This window comes from Orcinus orca, chromosome 5 (assembly GCF_937001465.1).
Source record: "Orcinus orca chromosome 5, mOrcOrc1.1, whole genome shotgun sequence".
NCBI classification, from domain to species: domain Eukaryota; kingdom Metazoa; phylum Chordata; class Mammalia; order Artiodactyla; family Delphinidae; genus Orcinus; species Orcinus orca.
In genome coordinates this window covers 7,411,741-7,424,845 of record NC_064563.1, presented here as the reverse complement: position 1 = coordinate 7,424,845, position 13,105 = coordinate 7,411,741, and the positions used below count along the sequence as shown (strand labels likewise).

Here is a 13,105-nt window from a genome sequence, read left to right as displayed (position 1 = left end):
ATTTCTCCATCAAATCTGAATGAGATCCTTGCTGGGTAGAGTAATCTTGGTTTTTGGCTTTTCCCTTTCATCACTTTAAATATGTCCTGCCAATCCCTTCTGGCTTCCAGAGTTTCTGTTTAAAAACAGTTGTTAACCTTATGGGGATTCCCTTGTATGTTATTTGTTGCTTTTCCCTTGCTGCTTTTAATATTTTTTTCTTTGTATTTAATTTTTGATAGTTTGATTAATATGTGTCTTGGCGTGTTTCTCCTTGGGCTTATTGGGACTCTCTGTACTTTCTGGACTTGATGTTAGGAAAGTTTTTCCTTTCCCATGTTAGGAAAGTTTTCCACTATAATCTCTTCAAATGTTTTCTCAGACCCTTTCTTATTCTTCTTCTTTTTCTGGGACCCCTATAATTCGAATGTTGGTGTGTTTAATGTTGTGTCAGATGTCTCTGAGACTGTCCTTAATTCTTTTCATTCTTTTTCTTTATTCTGCTCTGCAGTAGCTATTTCCACTATTTTATCTTCCAGGTCACTTATCTGTTCTTCTGCCTCAGTTATTCTGCTATTGATCCCTTCTAGAGAATTTTTAATTTCATTTAGTGTGTTGTTCATCATTGTTTGTTGGCTCTTCAGCTCTTCTAGGTCCTTGTTAAATGTTTCTATTATTTCTGCAATTTTAGATCATCTTTACTATCATTACTCTGAATTCTTTTTCAGGTAGCCTGCCTATTTTCTCTTCGTTTGTTTGGTCTGGTGGGTTTTTACCTTGCTTCTTTGTCTGCTGTGTGTTTCTCTGTCTTTTCATTTTGTTTAACTTACTGTGTTTGGTGTCTCCTTTTCACAGGCTGCAGGTTTGTAGTTCTCGTTATTTTTGGTGTCTGCCCCCAGTGGGTGAGGTTGGTTCAGTGGCTTCTGTAGGCTTCCTGGTGTAGGGAACTGGTGCCTATGTTCTGGTGGGTGGGGTTGGATCTTGTCCTTGGGGTGGGCAGAACCCCGTCTGGTGCTGTGTTCTGTGAACTTGGTATGACTTTAGGCAGCCTCTCTGCTAATGGGTGGGTTTGTGTTCCTGTCTTGCTAGTTGTTTGGTATGGGGTGTCCAGCACTTGAGCTTGCTGGCCGTTGGGTGGAGCTGGGTCTTAGTGTTGAGATGGAGTTCTCTGGGAGAGCTCTCACTGATTGATATTACATGGGGCCAGGAGGGATTTTTGGTCCAATATCCTGGACTAGGTTTTCCCACCTCGGAGTCTCGGGCCCGATTCCTGGCCAGAACATCAACTCCCTGTCAGACACATGGCTCAGAAGAAAAGGAAGGGAAAATAAAAACAAAATAACCTGAATAGATAGAATTTCAAACTAAATGGTAATAAGAATATTAAACAGACAAAATCACACAAAGAAACATACACACACCCTAATAAAAAGAAAATAAACAAGTGAAAAAAAAAAAAGAACAGTCAGAATCCTAGGACAAATTGTAAACTCAAACCTAAACAGACAAGATCACCCAAAGAAACATACATATATGCACTCACAAAAAGAGAAAAAAGGCAAAAATATATATATAATAAAAAATGAAAAAATAAAATAAATAAAATTAAAAAATAAATAAGAATAGTAAAAAAATTAAAAAGTTAAATTAAATTAATAAAAGGAAGACAGCAGCCAAACCAATCCACCAATAATAACAAGCACTAAAAACTAAACTAAGATAAACATAAAACCAGAAACCAATCAGATGCAGAAAGCAAACCCCATGTCTACAGTTGCTCCCAAAGCAGTTGGTCCCAAAGCAACCACCTCAATTTTTGGTACCTTCATTGTCTAACCAGGTATTCTTCAAATAGAGAGTTTTCAAATTGATTGTGGGGATTTAATCTGCTGCTCCTGAAACTGCACAAAGAAACTTTCCTTTCTCTTCTTTGTTTGCACAGCTCCCAGGGCTCAGTTTTGGATTTGGCCCCACCTCTGCGTGTAGGTCACCCTCAGGCTTCTGTTCCCCTCCCAGACAAGAGGTGGTTAAAGCAGAGGCTGATTAGGGCTCTCATGCTCACTCAAGCTGGGGAGAAGGAGGGATAAGGTAGTCATAATTGGAATGCAGAGTGAGCCTGAGGTGGAAGAGGCCAGCATGACATTGCAACAGCTTGAGGTGCACTGTGTGTTCTCCTGGGGAAGTTGTCCCTGGATCACAGAATCCCGGCAGTGGCGGGCTGCGCAGGCTCCTGGAGCATTGTGGGTAGTGACCTGTGCTTGTACACAGGATTCTTGGTGGCAGTGATGGTGGCATTAGTGGTTCATGCCCCTCTCTGGGGTCCGAGCTGATAGCCCATCTCTGGAGCTCGCTTAGGTGGTGCTCTGCCTTCTGTGGGCACATGGAGTGGGAATCCCCTATCCTTGTGCACCCTGAAACAAAGGTCTCTTGCCTCTTCGGCAGGTCCAGACTTTCCCCCAGACTCCCTCCCAGCTTACTGTGGCACACTAGCCCCCTTCAGACTGTGTTCATGCAGCCAACCCAGTCTTCTCCCTGGGCTGTGACCTCAGAAGCCCAAGCCTTAGCTCTCAGCCCCCACCTGCCCCAGCAGGTGAGCAGACAAGTCTCTCAGGCTGGTGAGTGCTGGTCGGCACCGATTTTCTGTGCGGGAATCTCTCCACTTTGCCCTCTGCACCCCTGTTGCTGTGCTCTCCTCCATGGCTCTGAAGCTTCCCCCCTACCCAGCCCCTGTCTCCACCAGTGAAGGGGCTTCCTATTGTGTGGAAACTTTTCCTCCTTCACAGCTCCCTCCCCGAGGTGCAGGTCCCATCCCTATTCTTTTGTCCCTGTTTTTTCTTTTGCCCTACCCAGGTATGTGGGGAGTTTCTTGCCTTTTGGGAAGTCTGAGGAGTTCTGCCAGTGTTCAATAGGTGTTCTGTAGGAGTTGTTCCACGTGTAGATGTATTTCTGTTGTATTTGTGGGGAGGGAGGTGATCTCCACGTCTTACTCCTCTGCCATCTTAAAGGTCCTCCAACACATTTCTTTTGAGAAACAGTCATGAGACACACATCCTGTGAGTCACTAAATGTCTTAGTTGGTACTTGGAACAATAGTGTTATATGTTTTTTCTGTACTTCTTGGAATGGTAAGATGTTACAAACAAGTAAAGTAGAACATGTAGTTTACAAATTTAATATGTGCTAAGGATCCTCTTCCAAAGAGCCTTAAAACTTAAACTAAGAAGAAAAATATTTCCCAAATTAGATACATTGCCTATGGGTTATTTATGGATGAAAGAAAAATAAGCAACCATCTTTATTTCATGAACTAAGTGAATAATAAAGATGTAGATGAACAAATTTCCTGAAACCACCAGTAATGTTACATTTACCTGGACAATTTTACAATTGTCAAAGAGAGAGGAGACAATGGCTATGGATGTTTTTAGAGCTGCTGAGGGAATTAGGGAGCTTTCATCCCATAAAAATACCACTAGTGACTTTCTTTTATTGAAACTGAAAAGTTCTTCTTAAAGAATTCCTGATTATTTGTTCACAGCTGCAAGTTTGAGTACAGGACCAGAGTCAGGATAGACTATGTTACATTTTACATTTCTCTGTCAATAAAATTGATAGCAGCTTCATTTCATATTGTGGAAACTGTTGGCATATGAGGGGATTTTACTGTATGATTTAAAACAAAATGGCATGATATGAGTGATATGAATTGTTCTGATTATTATTAGTATTTTAGGACTTTACTGGCACACCAAGGGCCATTCTTTGGGTCTGCAATTAAAATAAATAATAACATCAACACAAACAATCACCATTCAGCTATCAAAATGTAAAACACATGCAAAAAATTCCATCTCAAGGGTCCAAGTCTACCTGGGGACATCTATAACCTTTGATGAAATGTTAATCAGCATGATTTGGCAAGATGAAAAGAGCAAAGCCATTTACTGAACACGTGGGCTGAGAAGGTGGCACAAATTTGCAAACTGAGCATTTTGGCTTCTGCAGCTCATGCCATGTTCCCAACGTGAGGACATGAAGCTGCTTTCTCCCAGTAGTTCCACCCCAGTGAAGCATTATTGTAGCTGAGTGATGAATCAGAGACCCCTGTCTGACTAGCAAGTCAATTTCTTTAATCTTTGGTTCCATTCTTCTTTTTCCTTTTCCTGTAAAAATCAAGCTAGCCACGTCCACTGTACCTCTTCAGTATTTGTGGTAATGTTCTGTTGAATATGAGGTATTATTGTTATCAAGTAAAACCTTACAAAACCTTTTGCCAGGTGGTTGATATTGGACAAAGCCCTGCTTGTATTCTCTAAGCTATGAGAATATAAGGGGAGAAAAATCACATAAAAATTTTTCCCTTAAGCAGTTTTTTTTTTCTTTTGGCTGGGTTACACAAACGTAGCGCAAACCATAGACTATTGTTTAAAATTTGAAAATATTATTCAATTTTTTAAAATGTTAATGCCAGAGTTTCCCATCAGAAGTCTGGTTGTCAAAAACAAATACAGCCTCTAATTTGTGGTCACTAAATGCATTTGGATTAGGCTATTTTTAGATCTTGAGATTAAGGCTCCAATTGGCTTCTGTCATTAAATAGCCATACTGTCATCACTCAATTCATTCCACAGGGTCTGTTTCTAGTTCTATTGTTAAGAATCACCATTTAAAAATAGCCAAACTGGAAACTCTACTCAATATTTTGTAATAACCTATAAGGGAAAAAAAATCTAAAAAAAAATATAGATATATATGTATGTATAATTCATCACATTGTTGTACACCTGAAACTAACACAATATTGTAAATCAACTATACTTCAATAAAAAATAAAAACAATAAAAATAGCCAAATCTCCAATTTTTGTGAGTTGACTATCTCATCATACATTGGTTAATACTAAATTTTCCTTTGATTGACCAGTATAAGGAGACAATTTAAAATTAATTGTAAAATTACAGTAAATATTACTAGCAGAAATGCTTGTCTACAGTTACATAAGGAAACTTCAGTCGAACTGACATAAGATTTAAACTTATAAAAGAAATTTTAAAAAATAGGAGTAATGGGCTTCCCTGGTGGCGTAGTGGTTGAGAGTCCGCCTGCCGATGCAGGGGACACGGGTTCGTGCCCCGGTCCGGGAGGATCCCACATGCCGCGGAGCGGCTGGGCCCGTGAGCCATGGCCACTGAGCCTACGCATCCGGAGCCTGTGCTCCACAACGGAAGAGGCCACAACAATGAGAGGCCCGCGTACTGCAAAAAAAAAAAAAAAAATAGGACTAACAAATTTCCCAAGAAAAGCAATGTTCCCCTCACAGACTTAGAGAACAAACTTACGGTAACCGGGGAGGGGGGGGGGCGGGGGGGGAGGAGATGGGGGAAGGGAGTTTGGGACTGACATATGTTTAAACTGGATGACCACCAAGGACCTACTGTACAGCACAGGGAAAGCTGCTCAATATTATATAACAACCTAAATGGGAAAAGAATAGATACGTGTATATGTATAACTGATTCACTTTGCTGTACACCTGAAACTAACACAGCATTGTTTGTTGATTATACTCCAATATAAAATAAAAATTAAAAAAAAGAAAAGGAAAGCAATGTTCTTAGCATATAGCTCCATGTGTGTATAAGGCAATATTTCTTGAAACAATCCATCAAGTTTTTTTTTTTTCAGGACAAAATTGAGTATCTAATAGAGCTACATATGATGTTGCTTTGGCATCAGATCAGTTCCATTTCAAACATTATGTAGGAATATGAACACTGTAAATATAAGATGCATTTTAAAACAATTTTATTGAAATTTAGAGGAATTAGGCTTAGATTCTGGGACAAATTTGAAGAGGCAAATTACCTGCTTTTACTGAATACTGCCTTTTTTTGAAACATATCTCTATAAAGTAATTTCATTATTATTCCTATTTTTTCTAGAAGGAAATCATCAAAATACTGAGTTGGCTCAGTTTCATAATTTGTGTTGAAGCTGGAAACCACTCTTTGTTCTGTGATGGTCAATCTTGTGCCCAGATCCCTTGGCCACGAGACTTTTCCCCAATATCAAACACTTCCACACGTTTCCATAATCCCTTTAAAAAAAAGATGGCATCCCGTGAAATTCTTCTTGACTATTCCATGAAAACTAAACTTTCTAGAACTTTGAGAACTTTATTTCTTTTCTTGCTCTAATAATATTAGCTCAGTCAACAAGAGACACAAAGCATTTGGTGGAGGGTCTTCACCCAGTATGAACCTCCTTTAGCCCTAGAGTCAGATGCTAAAATTATACAATAATGTATTTTAAACTGAGTTGACAAATATCCAATGATACCCACATTATTATTTGTGGTTAATAAAATTCCATACCCTCTCACCATGGCTTAAAACTCCATAACATCATTTCTCAATGGATTCATGCCTCACAGATTTGGACAATCAAACAGCAGAGTAACTTTTTTAAAAAATGTGTTTGCTGGGAAAAAAATGCAATCTGGGCCTCCAATAAAGGATTATCTCTTTGTCAGATTTTTTAGCCTTGTTTTACCATGTCTTGCACACTACCTGGATTGGAAGATCTGATGAGGGTTCAACTCCTATAGTCAAAATCAGTAGCTTTTATGAAATGATACAAAGTGGTAGCAGCAGAGCCTCGCTAGAAAGCATAGTACCTTGATATTATATCTGCTTCTCAGCCTCTGCAATGCCCTAAAATGATTAGGATTCCCAAGTGTGAAATTAGAGTTCCTGTTCTTAAAAGTAAAATCAACCTACTCACTAAAAAAAAAAAATTTTTTTTGAAAAATGGTAACAGGTAAAAGAGGTATTAAGGCTCATATTTTACAAAAATACATGTATCTCTATCTCTATCCATATCCACATAGATATAGATGTAGTGACTTACGACCTGGCCACTGTACAAGTATTTATGTTTATTTATAATTTTGCTCACAAATCATGTTAGCTCTACTCTTTGGGAATTGCTTTTAGAGCTGACTTGTCAGTCATGAAGAGAACATGACCTCATTCTCTATTGATCCCATTCTCAACTGGGTCATCTATATTAGTCATCAGATTTGACTTCAAATTTTGGCCATTTCTAGAGTCAACCATCTAGGAAGGATGGCTTTCCGTCACTGAGAAGAGGTGAGAAGATGACCAGATTCAAGGCAATTCTTGGTCTTTTCACATCTGAGCATTGATGACACAACCAGAGAATTCTTTAAACTCTGTGACTCTTTGGAACCCGTATGGACTTCTAATCAAGTAGCACATAGGTAGGTTTTCCCAGTGTAGAACCTGTCTTTCGTCACCATTCATAATTCTGGTAAGCTATAAGTCCATTTCTGGAAGTACCAACCATGTAGGCCACATGAAGATGATATATCAACATATCCATCTTTCACTGGAAGCTCTGATACCCATCTCAGCACAAGGAAGTAGGCAATGGAGACTTGCCATACTTGCCATACACATGATCCATTTCACTTCTTGATAGTAACTGTTGTCGTTATTGAAGATACCACAGAAAGACCAGAAAAGATGCTCCAGAAATAAATCTGCTCTCTTAATGAAAACCAACAGCAATCAGTTTGTAAAATATTCACTGTCAGGACTAAGTCCAAAAAAATTCTTGCTATATCAATAACAAGAGGGCATAACTGATATCCTTTGGCTGTGGAGGAAGTGATCTGAATAAGGTGGTCATTAGCTAAAACACATGCAAACCCAGGACTGGATTAGTAATGGCTCAGGTGGGGGTCCCTTTCTATTGAAGGGAGATTACACAACAAAAAGAACGAGGATGAGACATTCAAATACCTGTTGCCCCCTTCACACTCACACTGTCAATATTCTCTTGCTTTTATATGGGTTGGTTTTATTTAGAATTTACAGTAAGCCCCCTACATATGAATCTTCAAGTTATGAACTTTCAAAGATGCGAACGTGTGTTTGTATGTTCAATCACGTTAGTTCACATGTCTGGCGTACACTGTCATGGGTGCACCTCCTCTACAAGTGGTTGTGCCTTTGTGTACTTTACTGTACAGTACTCTATAGAGTACAGTAGTACAGTATCTTTGTTTCAAGCCCAGGATGTCCGGAAGCACTATATTATTTGTGTGAAAAGTATTATAAGCCCATTGCAGTACAGTACTATATAGCCGATTGTGTTTGTTGGGTACCTAGGCTAACTTTGTTGGACTTATGAACAAATTGGACTTACGAACGTGCTCTCGGAATGCAACAGGTCCATATGTAGGGGACTTAGTGTATTACGTTTTGGACTGAGAAAACAGATGTGGTATATCCTAAACGACTTTGTTATAAATCCAATGTGAATTAGCAACTCCTCTGATAACTGTTGGTGAGGTCTACATCTGACTGATCAGATGAATGACCTACTACCTTGTGATGTATCCTTAGGAAGGAAAAGAATACAGGACACTTTTCTGAGAAAATGCAAATATTTGAGTAGCTGTATGGTTCACTACAAGAAAGCACTTCTTCGAGGGAGAGAAAAGTGTTTTTTTTAATGCAAAAATAGGTAACCAGTTTAGCCTTTACTCACTCTCACCCACACTGCTGATGAAGAGAGTAAGGACAAAGCATTCGTTGACTATTTAAATGTTACCCTGCTAGGCAGGGACAAAGTCTACAATAGGCTCTGATTTCTTTCAGGCTCATTGTTTTCCTCACCACTTTAAGATGCTTTCCTCTGTACAAAGAGATGTTAATACAATGTCATCCATGCAAATGTACAGAAAGGTAGTTTAGTTCTATAGATCAATTCAGATTTGAAGGAAGAGGTCTCTATACCAGAGTCATTTTTTAGCTTTACGATCTGATTTCTTCAGGAAAGTTGAAACATTCCATGGGTGTGGAGACAAAGATATTAATTTAAGCTATTAATTGTAAGTGAAATTTAATGCCCACCTCTACTGTGGGGTGGTTCTGTACCTTAAAAACATACATGAGCACATCCACAATAAACTCTGAATAATCTTTTTTTAAAACCTTTTCATTTTTACTCCTTTGTGTTGTGATTTCCTGCTCTTTTAATTTCCAAATGAGTATAAATGCTCTCTTGGCTAAATAGTTCCTTGGCAGCAAAATATGTAGCACCTTTCTAAAAACCAAATTATATCTCTGATGATAACGGCAATGAATTATTGCAAGAGAGGAACGGAAACCCAACGGTACCTGAAGATTGCATCATTTGAGATGAGTCAGTGATGATATAAATTGCCCAAAGCCAACTGTGTACACAACTGTGCTTAGGTGTACACAACAACCACTCCAAAGTTCAGGAGCAGTGAGAGGAGCGATTTGTCACTTGTAATCACCTGCTTTCTCAGAAGAGAAATACAGTGCCTTCCCAAAGACTGTTTCCAGTTGTCTGGGTAATCTGGATGAGGTGCAAGAATGCTTTTTCCAGAGGCATTTGACTCTTGCAATGCATTTATATTTGTTGCAAATGAAATCGGAGATGCTTTATCTATCCCATCCCTGCCATGGGTATGATGTATGGGAAGGAACGTATAACCATAAAGTAAGACCCCCCTCAGGGATGTTCAGAGCACCACTGCTGATCAGTTGGAATTACTGATCTTTATTCATGAAAAGAAGTTCCCTAAGGGAAAGGATAGAGCTTTATAGCAGTCTGAACAATGGTAGATATGGATCTGGTGTTAATAAATACATGGAATGTTGGGAACCAATTCACAGAGAATCCACCATAAGTTCCATGGTTAGGCTTCATCCTTTATTAGGTAGTGAGTAAAAGACAACTGATGATTACAACTCCAATTTTAGAGACCATTTAAACAAAAATGGTTCCATAGTGAAGTGAGGCAGAAGGGGTTTAGGTATTTCTGAGGTTTCTCCTATGGCTGATGGAGAAAATATGGCTGATTTGTTTGTTTCCCAGCAAATCATTAAAGTTAGTAACGCCTTGTGATCCAGGACTCTTGTATCCCACCGGCCCTGACTTCTAGTGGACTGACTCTTTCACTTTGGTGAAAATGGGGAAGAACAGCAAAAGTACATTGTAGTAAGATTTCATCAATTGACACTAAGTTCTCCAACAGAAAGAGAGGTTTTTAGAGGTGTAAATGTAGTTGGATAGGGATTCAGGCTGACATAGTGAACGATGAAAATATTCGACAAAGCAGAAAGAGGAAACTGAAGTTCAAAACGGTCAGAAGCTGGTCACACAGGATATAGACAGCCCCAAACAACAGAATTCATGAGCTAACTCTCTCCCTGGCTGAACTAGCAGGGTCTGAGGGTGGAAAAAGGAAACACTAACACCAGAAAGTAGAGATACTGGCAGATGCAATATCACCAGATACTTTCAAAAACAAATTTCAATTGTAACAAACATGTTCAGGCAGAAGATGTATGGTTTGAAATTCCTCTTACCAAAGACTGATGGAATACTTTTTCTTTTCTTTTCCTTCCTTTCTTCCTCCCTTCCTTCCTTCCTTTTTTCTTTTGGTTGGTTGTTTAACAAAAGTTCTATAAAGTCAACTGCTTTAAAGATATATTTATATGACAAATGTCTTTAGCTATATGGTGGAGAAGAACTCCAAAGACCATGTTTAACGTTGAGCACCAAGCACGTTATGGGTGTTTCTTAAATATAAAATGACAAATACTAAATACCCATCTCTCAAATCGTTTCACCTTGAGTCTTTAGACCTCTCAAAAGTCTACTACAGTTTAGATAAGAGCAGTTTCAGGAAGGCCATACGCAGCCTTTCCCTATATTTTTAAATAGTCTTTACAAAACCTTTCAAAAATATTTTTTTTTCTCTAAACCTAAATCTGGTAGGGTGGATTTGTACATGTTTTCATTGTTCTGAGTTTGAGTGTCATTATTCTTAATGCAACAGACTGGCTGCATCGAACCCCATCATAATGATAGGTATATGTTAGCTTTCTATGGGAAAAAGCAAATAGCCTTTATCACAAATTAAAGGCACAGCTATTTTTATGCCATTTGTTACCAACTTAATGATAACATGTAACACGGGATGGTTATATAATTATTTTATATAGATTTTCTTTTTATAAGTTATTCTCTTAATCTTTCTAACATATATACAATATACATATATTTATATATACCCCTGAAAAATCTTGTTTTAAAGGTAAAACATCAACTCCTTTCAGCCTTATGGTGAATATTGAAGGCTGTCAGTGTTTCACAACTCCACTAGAGAAATGATGGTCAAATGCATCTTACCAGTATTTTTTTAACTCTACATCCTTGGTCTGAAATTAATGCAGATTCATTTTTTTGTTTTACTAATATTTAAATATATATTAATTGTTTATATCATGTCAGTAGGAAATCTAAAAAAACAACAAAACCCCCCACAACAATAGCTAATGTCTACCATCATAGTCAAAGCAGAAACCTTTGCTGAAGAGACAACCCTACTGGTTTGATATAAAGGGGATATTGCAGAGATGCAATATTCTTTGTTTTTATTGGATATGCACTAAGAAAAATCTTTACTTTGCATTATCATGCTAGGTTAGGATCATCCATTATCCTTGAAACAGAATTGTTATACTGATTTCTTTCTGAACACCTATGATGCACGGGTTTACCTGTTTTCAGATATAGGTGCTTTACAAACACTTCCTATTTCCAGCAACACTGTTCCAGGGGGAGGGAAAAGTACTTTGTAAGAAACCATTTTTATTAATCTCTCCCACCTCTATGCTTAGCCCTGTTCTTTTATTCTGAACTTAAAGTCATCTCCAAGCTGGGTAGGATGGGAGAATGTGAACCAGGGACCTCCCCCACACCATCCAGTGGTGTTTAGTTTTTGACTGCTTACAGGCATGAAATAGTTGTTCGTTCTACCTTTTGCAATTCTTGAAAACCTAGTGGCATAGATTGAGACACAGCACTATTGTTTTTACAAGACGTCTACTGTATCTACTTTTGTTGGGATAAATACCCAGGAATTGCTGTCATAGCAAGAGGAACAGCACGGGTACTACTATTCACAGTGTTGCTTTTGTTTTTTGTGTTTTTTTCTTTTTCTTTTTTTTTTTTTTGTATTATTTTAATCTACAGAGTAAATTGTTATATATACATTGGAACCAGTTAATGCCCTTAGACAATGTATAGCTGTCTCATAAAGCAGGAAAGACAATGCAGGGGGAAACAAGTGCCCAAAAGCACAGTCACAAAGGCTTCAGAAGTTCTAGATACCACTACAATTCAATGCTGGAGATCACTTCTAAAACACTCAATGTTCAAGAGGAATGCTTTAATTTGGAGAAAATACCAGCCCTCCCTCCCACCCCTAAACCTCCCTCCTTTTTTTTTTTTTTTTTTTTAATAATCTTTTCAATTCACTATCAAAAGTCCTGGCTCTTCAGGTATACTTTAAACTATAAATAATCACTGCATAGTTCTCTTTTTGTTTTGTGTTTTTTGAAAAATTATTGCAGTACAGTTACTCCCATTTGGAATTCAGTAAGGAGCAAACAGCACAGGAGTGTGGGCGGTCCGAATGGGTCCAGGAGCTGGCCGCAGGAGGGCTGGAGGGACTGCAGAAGTCTGGAACAGTGTGGCTGCTGGAGCAGTTCGGAGGCTGAAGGGGGAATTCACTGCCACAGCCGCAGCAGCCGCTGCAGCTGCCAGAGGGTTTGGTAGAATTCGTGGAGCCAAAGGCTTTGAAGGTTCTTTTGAAAATACTAATTTTACCTGCAAGGTAGGGGGGAAAAGAAAGAGTAGATGAACAAAAGTCTTAGAGTCTACAATGAGAATCCAAAAGGGTGAGCAGCTTTTAAAATACAGCAGTCAACAAATACAAAGATAAACTCACACCTGGGAACTGATGATAAAAATCACGCAAAGTGGGAAACCTATATTCAATATCCTGAGATAAACCAAAATGGAAAAGAACATGAAAAAGAATATATATATATATAGAATATATATATATATATATATAATATATATATATATATAACTGAATCACTTTGCTTTACGGCAGAAATTAACACACCATTGTAAATCAACTGTATTTCAATAAAATAAATTTTAAAAAATAATGTAAAGTGTAGAACATCTTTCCTATTGGGAAAATTGG

The 13,105-nt window shown here is 38.3% G+C and overlaps 1 protein-coding gene and 1 long non-coding RNA gene across 7 annotated transcripts in view; one reads left to right on the top strand and one right to left on the bottom strand.

The window, feature by feature from the left end:
* The window catches only part of LOC125964474 (uncharacterized), a 394,564-nt gene that overhangs the window by 364,742 nt on the left and 16,717 nt on the right, over positions 1–13,105 (top strand). The window lies entirely within an intron of this gene.
* The window catches only part of ZNF385D (zinc finger protein 385D), a 940,592-nt gene continuing 937,215 nt past the window's right edge, over positions 9,729–13,105 (bottom strand). For all 6 annotated transcript variants that reach the window (XM_049710123.1, XM_049710121.1, XM_049710122.1 and 3 more), the window contains one exon: positions 9,729–12,717. In XM_049710123.1, coding sequence (XP_049566080.1) covers positions 12,484–12,717 — 234 coding nt within the window. In that variant the 3' untranslated portion in view covers positions 9,729–12,483. The remainder of the gene's footprint in view (positions 12,718–13,105) is intronic.